The sequence below is a fragment of the Pseudopodoces humilis genome, chromosome 3 (genome assembly GCF_049639895.1).
Source record: "Pseudopodoces humilis isolate 2021_Gansu_Grassland_sample_001 chromosome 3, ASM4963989v1, whole genome shotgun sequence".
Taxonomy (NCBI): domain Eukaryota; kingdom Metazoa; phylum Chordata; class Aves; order Passeriformes; family Paridae; genus Pseudopodoces; species Pseudopodoces humilis.
The window spans coordinates 1,634,052-1,654,343 of NC_142202.1; the positions used below are offsets into that span (position 1 = coordinate 1,634,052).

At 44.1% G+C, this 20,292-nt stretch overlaps 1 protein-coding gene and 1 long non-coding RNA gene across 3 annotated transcripts in view; one reads left to right on the forward strand and one right to left on the reverse strand.

Annotated features, from left to right (window-relative positions):
* The window catches only part of LOC148184549 (uncharacterized), a 43,736-nt gene extending 41,144 nt beyond the window's left edge, over positions 1–2,592 (forward strand). Inside the window, exons 2-3 of the long non-coding RNA XR_015772212.1 lie at positions 640–764; positions 1,516–2,592. This is a non-coding gene — a long non-coding RNA (uncharacterized LOC148184549). The remainder of the gene's footprint in view (positions 1–639; positions 765–1,515) is intronic.
* Positions 1–19,699, reverse strand: part of EFEMP1 (EGF-like fibulin extracellular matrix protein 1) — a 45,475-nt gene extending 25,776 nt beyond the window's left edge. Inside the window, exons 1-4 of one of the 2 annotated variants that reach the window (XM_005525458.2) lie at positions 19,436–19,699; positions 18,876–18,963; positions 15,917–15,965; positions 15,478–15,738 (exon numbers count right to left, since the gene is read on the reverse strand). In XM_005525458.2, coding sequence (XP_005525515.1) covers positions 15,478–15,738; positions 15,917–15,965; positions 18,876–18,956 — 391 coding nt within the window. In that variant the 5' untranslated portion in view covers positions 18,957–18,963; positions 19,436–19,699. Of the gene's footprint in view, positions 1–15,477; positions 15,739–15,916; positions 15,966–18,875; positions 18,964–19,090; positions 19,207–19,435 lie in introns of those variants that run through there. The other variant, XM_014254607.2, reaches the window with a different exon arrangement.
* Positions 19,700–20,292: the final 593 nt, after the last annotated feature.

The following is a 20,292-nucleotide window of genomic DNA, read 5'->3' on the forward strand; positions in this document are numbered from 1 at the left end:
AGGAGATTCCTCAATTTAGACTTTCATCAATCACGTGTCAATCGGAGGGTTCTCAGAGATGCCTTGCTGCCTCAAATGCCTTCTAGATGGATTTAATTCCAGTGCACTGATTGTCCACTTGGCTTTGCAGCGGAGCAGGTCAGGGCAAGCCCACGCCATCCTCATTGAGCTGCTGGATGACAACAAAATTATCTGGTGGCTCTTTCCTCATGGAAGTGCTGCCTTCCAGGAACTGATGAGGCAAGAGATGAACTGGCAGAAGATGAATCTAGGGCAGGCTAATTATATCCAAGTAATTAATGCCAAGAGCAAAGACTAGAATGAAAAGGTGAAGCAAGGAGAGATATAGCTGAGTTATTAGGAAGATGGTCTATTTATAGTGGAGAAAGAATCTATGAGCACATTAATTTCTTATCTGTAGGATAAAGGGAGGAATTGCTTAAAGTTCTAAAGCTGAAGTGTTTTAAAGTAATTTACTAATCTTATTATTTATGCAATTATAGTTGTTAGTGAAATAAACCAGCTAACCAATGCGTGCAACATTAAGACTTCTCCCAAGCTAATCAACTTCAAATTCATTGTGTAAATTTGGGAGATCTAACCAAGATCTTTGGGATTTCTTGTGCTCTTGGGTTTCAGAAGCTCTGGTTGCGGAGAAAAATTCCCTTGCTGTGCTGCTTCAAGCCCTGAACCAAAATCCAGGGCTATGGTCAAGCAGCAAACAGAGGAGAGAGGGGAGCATTTCAGAGGGCAGCAAGAATCAGGTAATGAAAGTTGTGGGTTGTAAAGATTCATTTCTTAAAAAAAGCTTTTTCAAAATACAAGGTTTCCAGACAGGGACTAGTGAAGAGGAGGGGAAGTTTTTTAACAGACTGAAAACATGTGGGCTTCAGTAGCTTGGAAACTTTTATCGATAGCATTTAACCAACTGTCCCGATTTAGAAGCTGTGTTTAATTAATTAGATGCTACTGATAAATATGCAAAACACCAGTGGAAGGCTAATGACAAGATTGGTATCTAGCAGTTAATTGAACATCCTCTGTAGTGGTATCTCTATCTAAATTTATCTAGGATCTAATAGATTGTGAGTTTGCTTTGGAGATTTCATGGACAGGCAAAAAAATCAGCATGAAAGAAAAGAAATAATGTCTCAGCTAATAACCACAGGGTCTTCTGAAGGGGTTTCAGAGGTTCACAAACACCTCTGACAAATGAAATCCAAGTCATGAAGGTTCTTGTACTCTGTTATTTTCTGGGCTGGGAAGTGTTCAGTGTATTTTAGGATCAAGTCCAAATGATTTTTAAGGAGTTAGGTCCTGTTTTCAATGAAAGGAAAATAAAAAGGAAGCAAAGCATAATAGATAAGCAAGGCTAAATACATACTAAAAACAAAAAGTCTTTTCAAACCAAAGAACAATGACCTCTTATCTACAGAAGGTTCAGCAAATAGGTTAGTTCTTCACATTGACTTAAAACTCTTGGGCCTGATTTATTATTCCCCTTTTTTTGTGCAGGAATTTTTATTTACCCTGCAAGGCTTCACACTTATTCCATGTACACGTGCTTGCTCAGAATGTCCAGTGCTGGAGAGCAAGGCCCCTTGAGCCAGAAAAGGAATCTGAGAGGTTCCTGGAAAGATCTCTGTGGATGCACAGTTATGTGTCATTCTGTCCCAAACCAGCCCCTGCATCCATCTGCTCCTCAGGAGGGACGGAATGGATCCGGTTTGCAGATCATCAACAAGCTGGAAATTCAACTTCCAGAAGGAATAAGATTTTACAGAGAAGATACTGAGGAGATGGTTCTTGTAACCAAGCCAGGCCTCATTTCCTAGAGAAGTGGCATGAAGCATTTAGTGAGTAAAAGTGACAGCATGGCCTCATCTGGCACTGCAAATTCACAGTCCTGTTTGGAATCATCATAAATCATCAACTGTAAAGTATCTGGTTTCCTAAAGGAGCAGCTTTATTTCATTAACATTTTGAAAGTGACGTTGCTAATTGTGCCGTAATTTATCCAGGACCACAGTGTGAACTGCTGTTTTCAGTCAGGTTTTGGCCCTCGTTGCCAAGAGTTTAAGTAAAGAAAAGAGGAAGGGAGAGTAAGGAATTAAAGAGATACAAGAATTGAAGGGTTTCTAAAAGGGGCAGCACTGGTAGATGTGAGACAAGCTGGGATATTCAGCAGAGGGATCTGAAAACTGTCCCAGCAATGGAACTGCAAGCTGAGTAAACAGCCAATTCCTCCAGATCAAGGCTACTCCCTCCGATACTCTCAAGCATTTCCTACCCACCCATGAGTAGGATCAGCCTGTGCCTGGTATTGCAGGCTTGCTCTGGCAAGTTTTTTAGTGAGGGGTTTTAAAATAAAAGTTCCTAGCAACAAGGTGAAGGACTGATTGAGGCCAGCAGTGAGCAGTTGTGTAAACTGAGGCATGTGCAAAGGTGTCAGGGAAAATACTGGGATCTAAACGCGTGCTTTAAATGTTGGAATGTGGCTGAAGGTGTCTTAATATGACACTTCAAAGTACAAACAGTGGTTTTGTTTATTAAAATCAGTCTTGATGTTCTCTCAGTACTTTGAGAACCTTGGTGGGCACTAGTTATGAAAATATCTGCAGTTATTCAGAGTTCAAGTAAGCACAGTCAAGGATCAGTGAAACTTCACTTCTTTCCTTGTTTGTGGATACACATTATTCCTTTTTTTGTTTTGTTTTTAACTGGAAACGAAAAAGCTGCAGAGATTCACTTGTAGCAGGAGTTGAGTCATGGGAGGTTGGGAATGACAGTCAGCCAGTCTGCTCCTCAGGAAAATGTTTTCATTCAGACCTAGGGCTGCCCAGAATTGTTACCTCCCCTTATGGAGAACACTTCCTCACCTACGCATTTGTAAGAAAACAAACCCAATTCCCTTCTCCAAGTCTGCATTTGTAGCACATCTCTTTTGTCTGTGTCAATCCAAAGTGAACTGTAAGGAGGGATTCTGGGTATAGGGGAAACCTTTTTCACTATTAGGGCAGTCAAGGTGTGGAACAGGTGCCCAGAAAAATTCTGTGCTCTCCTTCCATAGGGTTTTTGAAGCCCTGACTGGATAAATCTCCCAGGTCTGATCTCAGAGCTGAGCAGGATGGGCCCTTTTCACCTGAATTATTTCTGGACTGCTGTAAGCATTCTCTAAGCTATAAACCAGAGTGGAGAACTCTACTACCTTTCTTTCCTCTGACTTTTTATAGTGTTCTTCCAGCAGGAATTGAATGCAGTGAGCTTTCTGATTAAAACATGTGGAGATTGTCACACAACTTCTTTTTTTAATGCAACCTAAGCACCAAACTAAATAAATTCAGCCCAGCTGTGAATTAAGAGAAGAACTGTAAGGAAACCAGTTGGTCACCACTGGGCTAAGTTGTGAAATTAGTGCTAAGAATAGTTAACAATGGGACATAAGCATTTAATTTTTCAAATTAAGGACAAATGATAGGAATGGAAAAACCTGCATATTATCATTGCAGTTTTTAAGGGCTGTTGTCTGTGCAGCCCATCCCAAGTGCATCCCAACGGGACAGTAATGCTGTCTTGAAGCTGGCTTTGTGTGACAGAGGCAGTTCTGGAACTCTGGGCCGTAAAGCCGAGCGCGCGTGTGTTGGTGCGTTCTGCGGGGATGGGCTCCATCCAGACACATCCCATGGCTGTCCCGCTCGGAATGTTACAGCCAAATTACAAACCCTTTTTTTGGTTCGTGCTGCCTTTTTGCTGTTTTTCCTGTTCTTACACACTTGGGGTTGTTCTTGCTGGCTGAACCCCCCAATGGCCATGGAGTGTGCGAAAATCCCAACCGGTCCCTTTGGTCTCTTTAGTGCTCTCTTCCAGCTTCCTGCTCGGGGCTGTAGCAGGAGTGGGACCCCACCCTGAGGACCAGGCTGTGCAGAGGCTGCTCAGCCCCTGCTTGGTCACACATGAGGCATGTGAATGGAGCCCCCGGGGCTCCCTCAGCCTCCACCAGCCAGAATGTGCTGAGGCCATTTTTTGGCTGCCTTGGTCGTGACAGATACTAAAACAAAGAATCAAATGTGAGGAATGATATGAGCTGCTCCTGCTGCTGCTTTTGTCCCAAATGCTCCACTGAACACAGCAATTGTGGGGTGTGATGTGCTGATTAAGTTACACATCACAGAATACTCCGAGTGGAAAGGGATCATCGAGTCCAACCCTTAAGGTAGGGAAGTGCCTGCCCCCCGAGGCTGTTTTTAGTGAAGGACAGTTCCTTCTCCATGCACATGTTGTTCAGGAGACTGGGGCCTTGCAGGGTCCCTGGAAGCTCTGCCAGTCCTCAATGTCACTGAATTTCAGTATTGCTTGCTCTGCCCCACAGAAACAAAAGCTGATTCCTATGATGACAATGTTCTGATATCTATACCTGATTTCTTTTTGATATAAAAATTGCATTTGACAGCTAACAATCAGATTACTTACATGCCACTTTGTCAGAACAACAGAAACTTTTGTCTGAATTTCCCAATGGTTTTAATTTTTATCAAAAGTGCACTGGTCTGTGCTCTCCCAAAAAAGGCTTAACCTTCTGCAGCCTGCAGGGCCAGGAGTGGTTCCATTATGGGACTGAACCTCTGATGTCCATCAGCCAGAGCTTTGGGGAATTGGCTTTGTGCTCAACCCACAGGTACCAGCCACCAAATCCAGAAAGATGGAAACCACACAGACTCTGCTTTCTCAAACTGGGCACTGGGAGGTACCTCAGAAAAGCACAGATATCACCAATCTGCTCTTCAACAATCAACCTCATCCTGACATTCCTTAAGAGTAGAGAATTGCCCTGAACATAAATTAGGTTTGGTAACCTTTTCAAAAGTTGTCGCTTTTTAACTTCTGCTCTCACTGTATAAAGTGTCCAGACCTTTGTTGGATCAAGTTCCTAAACTGCTGGCCTCACTCCTATCCCATGGCAGAGATTTTGGGGAGAGTTTCCTTCTGGGAGCTTCTCCAACCATGCCACCTTCCAGCATCACAGATACTCAAACTGTGAATTTCAAAGTGGGAAAAAGCAGCTACAAACCAGCCTTTCTTATTTCTGTATGCTTTTGCTACACTTTTATCTGCTGTTGAAACCTCTCTTCATCCCCAAACCGCTTCTTTCTCCTGCTGCTCCTGTTTTTCAGTATCCCCCTGTCCCAGGCTCTGCACACAGCTGCCTGTTCCTGAGCTGTTTGAGAGGGAAGGAAAGTGAGCAAGTGAACTATTCCTGCATCCCAAACAGCCCCTGCACGGCTCCAGAGCTGGGGAATCCCCCAGGAAACTTTTAGGAGGGTGGAGAAAGCAGAGACAAGATCAAGACCAGTGCTCTAAAGCTGTGCTTAGGGGAAGAGCTGAGGGTGTTCGAGGGTGTTGCTGGGTGGATCTCCTTGGCTGGTTTTGGGGTTTGGCTCTATTACATGGCTGTGCTTTCAATTTATTTCAAAGGTGCCTGGAGCCTTATAAATCTGCATACATAGTAAGGAAGAGATTCTCCTCACAGTGTATACTGAACTCTGAGTGTAACCAGAATGGAGAGAATGTTTTGATTTAAATACATAATGAAGCAACCTTTTCATAAAAAAATATCTTGTCTAGAAATGGGGGATTTTCCTTTTAATGGGCATAGAGAGCCACAGTTTTTAACAGAGGAATACTTTGTCTTGGATCACACACAAGGAAGTTTCCCATTCCCCAAAAAAATCATCCTTTTTCACATGCTGATTAATAGATTAAAACCTATGAATATAGTTTCTGGATCATTTAAATAATGATCAGTGTTTACAATGGGGAAAATGGGTGGGTTTTTTTACTGCACCCAACTTTTCCTGCACAAAATCTCTCTGGAGTGTGGTTCTAACTCTCTTCAACCTCAGGTTAATTCAAGCTGTAAAGTTCTCCTGCAAACACCAGAAACCCATGAAGTGCTCAGTGTTGTTAAGTCTATCATTTTTATCTGCTTGTACAGTGCTTTTTGCTCCAAGGAAAAAGTGCTGGAAATGACACCAATATCTTTGGGTATTGCAACCATCCTCAAATTTTCTACTCCAGTAACATGTAAGGAGACAGTGGGAAAGAAAATCTGTCTCGATGCTTCAAGTTAAGCCAGATAAGACTGAGGAAGGTCTGGATGCAGAGTACATACAGGCAGGATGATGTCAGAGAAGAACACGTTTTTTCTTTCCCCTTGGGAAGTGGGAATGGCTTTTGGATTCTGCACTCTTTCCTGATTTAGTCTCCAACAACTTCTGGGAGGAATGAAGTCAGGTGTCATCCACAGCCCACAGGGACAGAGCAGGGGTTGCTCCAAAGCACTGCTTATTTCTGATGTGATTCTGTGCTCACTGCCCTGTGAAATATTCCTAAATTCCTGCTTTTAACTCACTCCAGGCGTGACACCCATGTCCTTGTTTTACCCAGTCCTTGTTTTATCATCCCAAAGTTCTGTGGAGAACTGGCTCCTGATAAGGAAGTCCCTTGAGAACAAATTCATTTATGAAGAAACTGCTTTAAAAACTACAAGAAAGTATTTGTTGCTTCTAGAAGTGTATTTAATTCCACCTACTCTGTATCCCAGATACTCAAAATTCTCTCCAGAGTAAGTTTAGACAAGAGAGAGATTGTTTCTCCTGGTTTTTATTTTTCTAAGATAGGTCAGGTCAGCTAAAATCACACTTAAATTTCTGCTCACTTTGCCATGTTTGATTCCTTTGCTCTGTGCAAGACTCTTATTAAATGTTACCTTATTGGCAACCTCTTTAAAACCGCACAGAACATTGTTACCTGTCGAAAGTCCTTGCATTTCCTAAGTACTTCTGACAACAGGCAGCTGTTACAGTATTGATAAGGATTTCTTTCTAAATTTATAATGCTAGAAGATATTCAGGAACCGATTGTCTAAGTTACCGCTTTTCTAGAATTATGGGGGTTTATATCCCATAAAATGCCTTTTTTTTTTTTTTTTCTCCTTGAATTTCTTTAACTCTGGTGAATTTTAATTGAGTTTGAAACCCAAACTTAACTCTGGGTATAAGGCCCAGTTTTGCAGAGCAATCTGCCTTGTCAGAGTTTGTCTTTGGGTTCCACCTGAGAGCGGGATTGGTTTGATTGCACACTTTCTGCCCAGTTACCTGTTCACAGGAATTCCCCCCTGTGCAGGCAGATGCACATAAAAACCCTGGAACGAGTTCTGCTCGTACTCAGGAATCTCCACGGAACATCTGTTCAGGCACGGGCTGAACATGCTCAAGTGCAGTGTCAGATTTGCTTAAATCATCTCACACCGGGTCATGCAGACCAGGAGTTTCCTTCAGGTTAAATTCATCTTGTAAAGGAAAGCTCAGCAATATTTTCTCCTTCTCAGAGCTGATCAAAACAGGCTTCATTAATTAATATTTCCACTCAAAGGCATGGAATTTTTAAATCAGGAGATAATAAAGCCAGATTCAGAGTTTCCCAAGGTAAACATCCCTTCACACACTGAATCCTTTGTCATTCCATTGAAGAATTTTCCTTTAAAGTTATTTATTTAAGCCATTCAGTAACAGCAACAGACAAGAGGCTACTGAATATCTAATTTAAAGTTGCCTAATTAAGAGCTTGGGATACATTTTGCCAGAAAAGCTCTAATTCACTCCTGAGCCTCAAGAACTTTTTCTTAGCACTGTAGCTTATAAAAGTGTGTGTAACAAATGTTTCCTTAGTCATGTTTTTCAGCTTTGATCATATAATTATACCTAACAAAAATTAGACATTGCTCTGCTTACAACAGAACCAACCTTTAACATTATTTCAGATTAACAAATAAGACACAAATGTGAATGAGCATTAAAGGATTTTTATAATAACTACATGTGTGCTAAAATACTTCAGAGCTCTGTAATTTGCAAATCCCTCTTGTATTTTTGATGAAGTTAAAAGGTAGATGAAAGAAGGTACAAGGAGTATTCTTGTGTGTTTATAATGGTTTTTTTTTCAAGTTTAATTTTGCTGTCTATTGAACTGCAGCAAATAACTTTCTCTCCAAAACTGTTGCTTTCTGGCTGCTGTGAGAACAAAACTTAGCAAATTAAAGGTGAAACAGATATTTCTTTGTGAAATTTCATAGTTTTTACTTGTGCAATTTATATGTCTGATTACCTATTCCATGTCTTCTTGTCATACAGAGAACAGAGATCTTACAAGCCCGGTTTAGATCTTCCAGCCTTGTGGATAGAATCATCTAAACTTTGACAGGTATGTGGCAAAATTCCCTCTGATCAGAACCCTTCAGCCCGAAGGAGGCTTAAATTTCGTGTGATTTATTCTAGACCATACATAAATGGTGATAACCCAGAAAAAATAGCTCAAAAAGCATCACAGAAGGGGAAAAAGAGGATAAATATCCTGTAAGTGTAATGAAAAAACGTGGTCAAGCTCAGTTTACATTAATCCCACAAACACAGCACAAAGGGGTTGCCATGACAAAGTGCTGCACAAGAGGAGTTAACTACACCACAAAAAATGTGGAATGTTTAAGATGCAACCTGGTAGGTGAAGTCAAAAATTACACTCTCCTGGTGGTTTTCACCAGACCAAAAATATCTCGCAAGAAGGGAGTCCTGTAACACTCCCACGGTCTTTGGCAGTAGGAAAATGGCAAAGCAGCAAGTCTAAACAGCACTCTGAATGAATTCCCACAGTGCTGGAGACTGCTGTGCTTGGCTGTGGGGCAGCAGATGGGATTCCCTAGAAAAGGGACAGGGAGAGGAACACAGGCATCCCTGGGTGGTGCAGGGAGGAATCCAACAGGCCTCTGCTGCCTTTGCAGGAAGCTTTGTTCTTCCTGTAGGGATGTTTTGGCACACAGAAACAGGAGCTATCATCTTCCCTGGCCAGCATGGGAAGGGAGATATCACTGGGAAAGAGAATAAAATGAGGGAAAGAAGTTTCAAATTTCAGCTCTTGAACTAGTTGTCCAGCTTCCTAAATTTGTGTCCCATCACTGGAGATGCTCAAGAAAAATCTTGGACCTTTGAAAAATGTGTCTGCAACGCTGAGATCCTTTAGAAACGTTCTAGCAAAGGTGACTCAGTGACCCAGACTGCAAGAGTGAAAGTAAAACACAGGTAAGAGCATGTCCTTTATACACTAATTAATCTGAAGCAGGAATCAGGTTTGAAAATGGAGGGAAAAAGCAGTGGTTGAGAGAAAATCATCCTGAGCAAAAAACTGGGGAGAGGAGGAGCACAGAGCTTTTCTCAGGAGACTGGGAGGAAACAACTGCTCAGAGCAAGCACAACGAGAACATCCCAGTGGCAATAGTGTCAGTATAAAACTACCTGAGAGAGGTGCTAAAAGCAGCTGCCAGGATGCCTTGGCACTGCTGGGGGAAGTGCCTGTACCACTGTGATGCTGTGGAATCAATCTATTCCTTAGAGAGATTTTGGCACAGGGAGCACAGCCCGTGCTGCCCCAAGCCCTGTTTTGTGCCTCCTGGTGCTGCTGAGTGCAGCAGGTGACAGCCCTCACTCCTGGTGTGGTTTTCCTGACTTGTAGGATGCTCAGATCTGAGTGTCTATAGCAGGTACAAGGAATTCCTCGGAGAGAGAAATAAATGCTTTGGGCTGTTTAATGGGGTGCCAAGTACTCTGGGATGCCAAGTCAGGATCAGGCATAAGCACATTCTTCCCCTTTGCTATCTGGTGTTATTCCTGATTGCTTTGTGGCAAAGACCTCTGGCTGAGAGAGAGGAGTTCTGAAGGAGGACAGATGGCTGGAGTTTGGACTTTCTTCAGGCCATGTGCCTTCTGAATCCATTTGCTGTGTTTTGTCTGTCAAAACATGAGCGTCCTCCGAGCTACTAAGGCAACAGGCTTTAAAATCAACAAATGCAGCCCACAAGGATGACAGCCGAGGTGACTACTGTGTGATCCCATTCTTCTGCTGCAAGAAGCTGTGAGAACTGCTAATGGGTTTACTTAAACTCGAAGTCCAGTGCTTGCCTGCATAATCCCAATTCAGGAAGCTAAGGTAAATACAACTCGGGGAAGTTCACTTGCCTCTAGCACACTTAGCCCGATGAGCAAATGGGAGGAATCTTTATCTGCAACACACTGAGCGTATTCCTGCAGGGCTCAGGACAATGGGAAAGCAGCAACTAATTCAGGAAAGGAAAGCAGCTGCTAGTATTTATGCTCGTGATGGATGTTCACAGTAAAATGGTCAGACAGAACAGAGAATATCTCTCCAAGGTCTTGACTTGACACCCACAGCTGTGCAAATAGCACAGATGGGAAGATGATTCAGAGTGGCCAGATTTCAAAAATGCCCAAAACCAGGCCCTCAAAACAAGATGGGTTTTTGTGAACGCCCCTCTGGACCCTCAGGGCTACTACAGTGATGCTGCTTTGCAGCAGAATGCAGCAGTTTCACAGATTAACAGCTTGAACAGTTGGTTTGGGATGGGCCAATGATCTCTGCATGATGTATCCAAATGTACAAGGAATTAATTGGAAGCTATGAACAAAGAGCTGTGAAAGTGTCAGCTTGTGTCCTTCTGTGGATCCTCTTAGACCTGTAGAATTCCTATGGCTTGTCCAAATAATGAGTGTTGAAGTGGCACATGTAAGCAGGTCAGTCTCTTAGAGTGGCTACAGCTGGCAACAAGTGTTCTCTACTTGCTGGAGTGCTGCACTAACACATGGCCTGAGGGGGCACTTTGAGGTACTGCCATCCTAAACCACATAACCGGGCCTTATTTTTCCTGCCGTAGGCTCTGTCCTCACCCTATCCTCAAACTCAACAGGCGCAGTGGTGTTCACAGAATCATAAAATAGTTTGGGTTGGAAGGGGAGCTTGAGGATCATCTATCTTGTTCCACCCCTGCCATGGGCAGGGACACTTTCCACTAGCTCAGGTTCCTCCAAACCCCATCCAACCTGGCCCTGGACACTTCCAGGGATGGGGCACCCACAACTTCCCTAAGCAACCTGTGCCAGGGCCTCAGTACCACCGCAGTAAAGAATTTCTTCCTAATACCTAATGTAAACCTACTTTCTTTCAATTTAAACCCATTCCCCCTTGTCCTATCACTGCAAGTCCTTGTAAACAGTCTTGTCCTGAGAGGAACAACTCTGGAACAAAACCCATCACACCTCAGGCTCTTTAACAAGTAGCCCTGAAGAAGTTTTAAAGTTCTCCTTACCTACAGAAAGGGGGAAAACTTGGGATGGTACAGCATTTTACAAAAAGCTCTCCAAAACATTTCCATGGCTAAGGATCTCCTATAGCTGTATTTTAGGTTATGCCTGTATTAGAAAACGGGTTGAGCCCATAGGAGCAGATCCCAGCTTGGTGCAGAGGCTCCAAAATCCCAGCCCATGCACTTCTGAGGCTCCCTGGAGACTGGCCCTGAAGGCTGAGTGCTCGTTAGTGGTTGTGGCACATTAGTGGCACCCCTGGGGTGCATTTCAGGTTGAGTTTCAGCTGGGCTGGAGGCGGCTGCACTTTCCAGGAGCTCTCAGGGAGGGGAATCAAAACGCGGTGAGCGGAGCTCATTAGGAACTGCAGTACCCAGCCAAAATGCCAGAACACAGCCAGGCTCTGCCAAGGGCAGCCAAGTGCACCTGCACTCACACACCTTTTATGTCCTTTGTATGCCACCTGCACATCCCTGACACATGTAAATATGTACAATATAAAGGGATTTTTATATGGAAAACAAGACATTGTGAGCTGCTCCCTCTTGTCCCTCCCTCCTTAACAGGACAACAACAAAAAGGATTGTGCAGATGCAAAATTTAGCCTTATTTGACTTATTCACAATTAACTTCTTGAGTTAAAAGCATAGCTTGAGTATGATAAGTTACTTTAAAAAGTACCAGAAAACAAAACAAAATAAAAAAAAAAAACCCTAAGCTCTCCCAGTGTAAAGATACCTAAAATGATTTTGCAGGGGAAAAAATAATCACGGCACAGAAAACAAATTCACTTTTTCCCTCCTTCCACAGAGGAGGAAAAAAAGCAACCAATGTCCACCAAGTCTGGGCAGAACTCTGGAAAAATGTCTTTCTCCCACCTACACAAGCACTGATGATCTCTTGGATTGCAATCTGTCTCCCTCCTGTACTTGCAGCAGCACAAAGGGTTACAGATAGGATGGAGAAATATCAAAAGCTAATCTAGCTGGGGAGTAAAAATGGTTACTTTACTGCTTGTATTACCATCATGACAGGAATTAAGGAAAATAAATTCTTTTTCCCTTCTCAAGTTTACAGGTTATTTGGTACCTTTTTTGGTCCCTTTTTTTTCACTCAAGTGTCATTAACATTCTAGGAGAAGCCAGTACTTTCTTGCAGACCAGGTTTGACAAAATTGAATTAATTGGGTGATTTTCTTTTGAATTCAATAGGAGCAGACTCAAATCACAGAGAACCTAACAACAAAGTAAAATACAAATCAGTCCTGTATGCAGGCACAGAGTGCAGCTATTGATGGTTTTTATCAGAAAAAAAATGTCTGGGAACATGAGTTAACTCAGTAGTTTGCTTCAAATTATTTCTTACTCTGTTTTTTTGCTCTTCCCCATTACAGTGACACCCTCACAGAGGCAGGGCTGAACATCCAAGTGGCTTCCTCAAAGTGTGACCAGGTTCCACATATGGGAATCTCCCTTAGGGACCAAATTTAGGAGTGACAGTGAAGTGGGAACTGATTGGGATGGGGAGGGAAGGGATTAGGTAAGGTTATAAACTCAGAATTTAAAGTACAGTCCAAGTGTTCACATTGAAGCACAACTTTTTCTACATCAGAGATCTTCCTCCAGAATAACCTCCCTCACCCTTGCTTCAGTTTGGGGGTTCCTGGCATCACTGCTCATAAAGAGGATCTTGAGAACATCCCAGGAAATGTTTGCTACCCCCACTTCTGACATCAATGGGGTCACACTGGAACGTGTTTCTGCTCATTAGTAGTTATAAAAACGCGTATCAGCGCATCACTGGAGTGAAAACCACCTGGACCAGTGTCATTTGTGGCATTTATTCCAAGCACAGGAGCCACAGGAGTGTGTTTGACCTGTCATTCCCCCACTGTTCCATACTCAAAAAGGGAGTGGACATTTGTGTTTATACAGAAGGCCCCTCACACTGCAGCATGATGTCAGTAATTCAGTTCCTCAAAGCATGTTATTGTTTGAAACAGAGGTCTCCACACTTTCACATTGGTTATAAAATACTTAGTGCTGCTGGACTGGAAGGAGAATGTCATACATCTGCAAACAATTAGAAGGAGCTGGACTTCATATTTGATTTACTAAACAATAAAACAAGCTTAAGTGTGACTATATCTGTAAGTTACACTCCCTAGGAGCCTTGAGCAGTTATCATAGCAAAGTCTTTTAACCATAATTAAATAAATCCGCAGTGGGACCATTGCTGATCAAGATTATCTTTTATAAGATATTTTCAGCAGTGAAAAGCATGAAGATCACGAAGTTGAATGCATGCTTTAAGTACTCCAAAACTCTTTTATGCTTCATTTCAAGCACACTGTCCACTACCCTTTTTCCAGCTGGAATGCATTCAGTACAATACATTTCAGCTTTTAAGCACTAATATTTCCATGCTTTCTACATTTAGATTGAAATTTTGGCATGAGGAAATGAGTAGCTCGATTCATCAAGCCCAAGATTTCACCATAGTGCCAGTTAAAAGTTCTGGTACTGTAACAACACTTAGTTGTTGTTATAAATTAACCAAAGATTTGGGAATTGAATAGAAATATTTAGTTCAAATTCCAGGAAGCCAGAGCATGGAGTAAAGTAATAGTAATGTATCACCACCAATTTCTCCTCAACAAAACAGAAACCTCAACCAGTTGTCAGTCTCTAATTAAACCTAACCCTCAACCTTGGTTTGGAGCACAAACTATGGGTACTAAGTGTTGTCAAACTGCCCTACTGTGTCCCAAATTTATACACCTAAAGCCAGCAGAGCAAAAGGGGTGGTCATATTTTGACATTTTCTAGCATGACTTGTATTTTTTATCAAATGAAAATGTTATGTGCTGAAGTTGGAAGAGTTTATTACAGTTCTCCAGCCAGGAGTAGTGCCAGCAGCATCACCTGAAGGAGGGAGTGCCAGGCCAAACCCAGCAGTTCTGCTCCTGGTTCTGCTGCTGCTTGGCCAAGTTAAACTAAGGAAAAAGCCAATTTTCCATCCTTAGCATTGATTTTTCCCTTGATGACCCCCAGTGAACGCCCAGGGTTAAGGAGATCTGACCTCCTGTGGTAGGTTCTGTGCTTGACATTCTTGAATCAGAGTGACAGAAATGTTGGACATGAGCAGATAAGCCAGAAATGCAACTCTGAGGCTTTGCCTACAAAAATAACTCCTCCAGCCTCCATGATGATTACTGTTCTCCAGAATGACAGGGAATTTACTTACTAGTGATAAATAATGTCCTGTGTACATGAATACCAGGGAGAAGGAAACTACCGCTGTGTATTACAGCCTGCCCTGATTACAGTCCCTAAAGTACTATTTTATGTGATTATACTGCTGCAGGCCACAAAGTGGAAAAGATGAACCATGGGGTCAGGTTTTGCCCTCTCTTTGCATGGGTGTCCCTCCAATGTGCTTGAAAAGCAAGTTTGTGAGCAAGGGGTAGAATATATTTCTATGAAAGAAAACAAAACAATGGCCAAAACATTTGTTACTTCAGCAAGTAGAAGAGTAAACTATTTATATAAAATAATAAATGAAACAGTGTTCGTTTACAGTAGTGCTAGTGAGGCTGGTTCCTGAATGCATACAATTAACATTGCTAATGCCCTGAGAACTTTTGGCAATGTGTGTGGTGTATGTACACTCAGATGAAAGCTCTTCATTGCCATAGTTTCAAAGAGTGGCCAGGCTAGGGCTGGAAGTGAACTGGCAGGGTCTGCCTAGGGCTGCTTCCACAGAGATCAGAAGAGCATAGGCTGTTCAGAAGTTGGGTTCCTGCTGCTGGAGGAATATTCCTTATCCACACAATTAAAAAATATAGGCCCCTTCTGCACTGCAGCGTGCTCTAAACAAAAGTTCGGCCTGTGGTTATTTTTTGTTCATTCAGCATTCACTTGCTGAAAAATACAGAGTTCTGCAAACCTTTCCAAACTGTTTATGCCTTGCTGCATTGCCCACTCTTTTCAGAGTGCTTTCTTTCCTAGACATACTTAATACAACACAAAATGCAACTCAAGTTGTTTTAAGAGGCTTTTTTAGGAGCTGCAGACATCAGAATTAATTCAACACGTTAGCCCAAAATAGATGGAACAGAGTGTAAGGCTGCAACAAACTGCACATTCTGATACCTTGAACAACAACGGTGACATTCACACGTTTTATTTTTGTATCTTTAAAGGTGTTAAAGGAGCAAGAGTCCCTTCCAGTCAGTGCAAGGGCAGCAGGACCGAGGCAGGCACTGGCTTACCTTGGCACACGTTGTGGTCACTTTGCTCGTACCCAGCTGCACACTGGATTTGGTGGGTTGGGTTGGGAGGGGCGCGCTGGGGGTCGGCCGGGGTCCGGCGAATGACGTTGTTTCGACCACTTGTGGATTCAGCTGCTGCTTCTTCTCGCTCATTTACAATAATTTGCGCTGTTCTGGGTAGACAGAGGTATCCTCCATAGTGGTTAACACATTTCATCCCACCTTTACATGCATCTGGGACTATTTCACATTCATCAATATCTGTGGTTAGCAACAACACAAGTCATGCTTTTAACAGTCGAACCTTCTGCAACAGCCATTAACACAAAGAACACGACGAGACATGCACGCACACCTCCGTGTCCAAAACAGGGGTGTGCAGTGAGAATACTTAAAGAATACCAGTGGCAAGTCTGTCTTTGAAAATTATTTACTGTACCTTTGCACCGTTGCCTAACAGGATCCCATTCATAGCCATCTGTGCATTGCTGTGGAGAAAAAGAGAAATAAATTTGGTTACTGGAGATTCTTTGTTTTGGAAAAACAGTCGAGTGTATTCAGTGAGCTCAACCTGTGACACAAATGAAATGCAATACCTTGGTAAGGCTAGAAAAATGGCAATTGCTACAGCACTGCTGTGCAGGAACAGCAAAACTTGTTGGGTCCCTTCCCACTCAGAATGCTCTGTGACTCCATGATACACAGAGAGCGCCTCTGTCTCGAAGTTCCCAAGATATTGTTTGTTGTGAACAGGCAGGGGGGCATAGTGAGAAAACCATTGCTTTCTCCTTGCCTTGTCCTATGCCCTGTGTTATTCCGTCTCTCCTTGGCTGAATCCTTGGATGGTGTTTGGCATGACCAGAATGAAAATCTCCTTATGAAAAGCAACAAGTTTCTCCGAATTTGGATCTCGTTCCCTGCCTTCCAACAGGTGAATCTCTTTCATTCCCAGCCTCTGTTTACCAGAGGGACTAAGGGGACTCTGTGCCCCTGGACTTCATCCTGTCTCCCATTAGCACTCTAGCAATGGGGAAGGATCCCATGACAGCTGGAAATTCATTCACATGCTTTTTAATCATGTGACTCCAGGGACTGCAGTCTAGGAAGGACAATTTATATTGTGAGACACAAAATAAACGGTTAGAGTTTATAACAGCGGGACTACTTATTTATACAAGACTTTGCAAAATTCAAACAAGGCTATGCTCAGCAACTATTCATATCAATGCACACCAGCAAGTTCAGGAAAGATTTTAAATAGTCTGCTCTGCATCTTCATTATTCCTCTGCCCAAAACCATTAAATTATCCAGAGGGCAGTCATTTTAATCTCAGGTCACCATTACAGAGACTGATTAGCAAAGTATCATGGTGCTACCAACTGCAGCAGAAACATTTAAAATATTAAAATATCATTGAATTAACCAGGCTGTGCTGTGTAGGTTCATCTTGGGCTGCTCAGGGTATTACTTTAATGGTCCTATACAAAAAAAGAATGGAGTTGACTAATGTAATTAGTCACAGTCAAGCAAGCTAAATCTTATTGCAACTCCTCTGCTGCTGAGGGACTTAAAAGTGACAAACTTGACTTTCTGATGCCAAGATCCGCTTGTTGAAGGTCCTGTCCTCAAGTTATTTTGAGGGACTTGTTTCTGACAAACTCTGACTCAGCAGGAGGATTGAAAATATTTTCTTCTCTTGCAGGTGACACCAGCGATTTGTGAAATGTGGCAGCGAGTTGTAGCTTGGAAGGGTTTTCCTCCCCAAGGGGTAAGTGGACGCTCTCTAAAGGATTGACTACATGCTGAGTTGACAACTCCAAAGTTACTGTAGCTATGAAAAGGCAAACCCAAAGGAAAACAGCTAATTCATGCATTTACTGAATCACCCAATTCCTGTTAATGCACAACAGAAGTACTGTCTGTTTAACTGCAAGGAGCCAAGTCCATCTATTACTGCAGCCAAAGGCTTTTACAATAGCAAAGGATTTGGCCCTCCGTGGATACAATGTGTGCATGAGAAACAGTAGCATCCCAAGAGCAAAACCTCCCAAAGCTGGGTTTTTTTTTGTTCCATTTAACATGATCAGTGTTTAAGGATCAGTGAAGCACCTCAAGGCTAAGACCTCCTTGAAAATGGAGCATAGGTGCCCAAGTCACGTGGGCTTGCTGGAAATGTTCAGTTAGTATAATCAGAATTATGTGAAATGCTGCATAATTAAACCCCCCCTCATATAATAACTGTGAGAAAGAAGGAGGGTGGGATCCCTGTTTAGTCCAGATTTTCAAAAAGCACTTACATCTTCGGTTTCCACTTATATGTAGGGACTCTAAAAAAAAAGTAAATCACAGAAGCCTCTAAATAAAACTACTCCCAACCTTTAAAATCTTAATGCTGCTAAAGCCCAGTGTTAAAGTATTTTATTACTGACTTCCTGATGCTCACTTGAGGCTTCTTTAAGCCCTGACTTCTACAAGAAGGTCCAACTCTGCGATATTTACTTGCTTGAGCCATCCCACTGACTTCAGTGGGATTACTTGTATAAGACACAATCCCGGGCTTTGGCTGTGGTTCTCTAACTTTTTGCATGTGTGCAGAATTTTCTGCTTGTGTGGCATTGGGCTGATGTGTGTGCACATATCCAGAGGTCCACCCATATGAAGCAAGTTGCAGGGATTACAGCTGTAATCAGATGTGAAAATGCGGGTTTTTCCCCAGCCCAAGCCGGGGTAATTTCCACTCCTTCCATGACATGCATTATGCAAGCCAAGCACTGAACACAAGCAGATTGAAAAGAAAAAGCCTGACAAAAAGGCCTTTAAATCTCTTAGCCTGTCACTTGGTTGCAAGCAGAACCTATTTCCAGTATTCTTGAAGAATTTTATCAAGCCATGCAAAACCACTGCTCAAAACCAGCTCAGAAAAGAACAGTCCCATGATCACTCCAGGATTCAGATGCTTCATTAGGAGCCCCAAATTTGGAAGTACTCACATTTTGTTAAAAACAGCTTGAAACATCCATAAGAAAACACAAAAGAATGTTTGACCTAATTATCTGTCAAACTCCATATATTTCAAATGAAGGTCCTAGGGACCCTGCCTTTATGAAAATGGATTGAAAAAATATTAAAACCTCCTAATTTTGTTCAGTCCTTCAAACAGAGTACATAGGTAATTTTTTCCAAACAAGCAGTTGTAATGTATTTTGCTCAGTCTTGTTAACTTGAACTTTTAAACACTGTTTGAGTGCAGGAACAGCTTATTTTATGGTTAACATTCAAACTCAGCGACCTCTGTAGCACATGCTATACATTGGCAAGAAATTCGGTTTTTCTTAAGGGTCATTTAGCAAAGAATCCCCACAAAGCAGTAATTATCTCCAAGTCTATTAAACCTTACCGTGTACGTTATGGTTTCCTCAGTTTCCTGCGAATGTACTGTAATAAGAACGAGCGCAGCCAAGAACATAGCTGTCAACATCGTGAACCTTGAAAGAAAGGAAAAACAAATCAAACAGGAATGCTTTTAGCGGTCTCCTTTGCTGGAAGAGGCTGCGGCCCCCCCGGGAGCGGATCGGGAGCGGGTCCTGCCCGGGGAGCCCACCCAGCCCCTACCTGGGAGAGGCGGCCGGGCGCTGCCCGCTCGCTCCCGCAAGGAGAGGGTGAGGCTTGGCCGCGCTTCCCAGCCCGGGGGTTTTATCCAGCTGGGAGAGAGGGGCGGAAATAACCAGTCAATGGAGTTTAAAACACCCCAGCGCTCACCGGGAGCAGCGCTGGACAAGGAGCGGGCAGAGGCACTGTCCGGCCGGCCACGCTTTGGGGCGGAAAAGTAACTTTTCGGTCAAAGCAAGGCGTGGGGGACACCCCCACCTGCCGGGCTCTGCCGGGGACGGGTTGGGGCAGAGCCCTGCCCGGGTCCGGCGGGCACGGAGCCGCCCGCGCTGCCCGCTCCTCTCCTACCTGCGGGGCCGGCCGGGCGCCGGCCGCTGCTCCCGTCCTCAGCCGAGGCTGCGCTGCCGCCGGCCGCTCGCTCTCCTTTCCCCGCAGCCGGTGCGGTGTCGGCGGCCGCTCCTTCCCTTTCACCCGGTGCCTGTGCGGTGCCGGTGCGGGGCCGGCGGCCGCTCGCTCTCTTTTCCGGAGGTGGCGGTGCGGCGCCGCCGGCCGCTCGCTGTCTTTCCTCCCGGTGCCGTGCGGCGCCGGCGGCCGGCCGTGCCCGATGTCCCCCTGCCGGCAGCCGCTGTCTGTCCGTGCCCGGCGGCCGCCGCTCCCCCGCCGCTGTCGGTGCGTGCCCGGTGCCGGCCCCGGGCTAAATAGAACGGGCTCCTGTCCCGCCGGCGCCGCGCGCGCCCCCTGCTGGCCCTGCCGCCATGTTGGGGCCGTGAGGGCAGCCCCGGGCACGGCCCCGCCGCGGGCACGGCCCCGCCGCCCTGCGCGGGAACCGTGAGGGGAAGGCGGCCGCAGCCCCCGGAGCCGCTCCCTCACGCCGCTCGGGTGCCCCGGCTGGCCGTGTCCCCGTCGGGATCTTCGAGGGAGCGCAACTCGGCCGTCGTTTTGGGGTCTGTCGTGAGGCAGATTAAGTTGAGTAAGCCAGTTGAGGTTGTGGAAAAAAGACCTTTAAGATTATCGGGTCCATCGCTACCGTGTTCTCAATTATAACTATAGCCAGATGTGTAAATGAGACTGGAAAACTGGGTTTTTCCCCAGTCCAAGCTTGTGTAATTTCCTCTCCTTCCATGACATGCATTATGCAAGGCAAACACTGAACGTGAGCATATTTATAAGAAAATGAATTTACAAAAAGGCCTTTAGATCTCTTT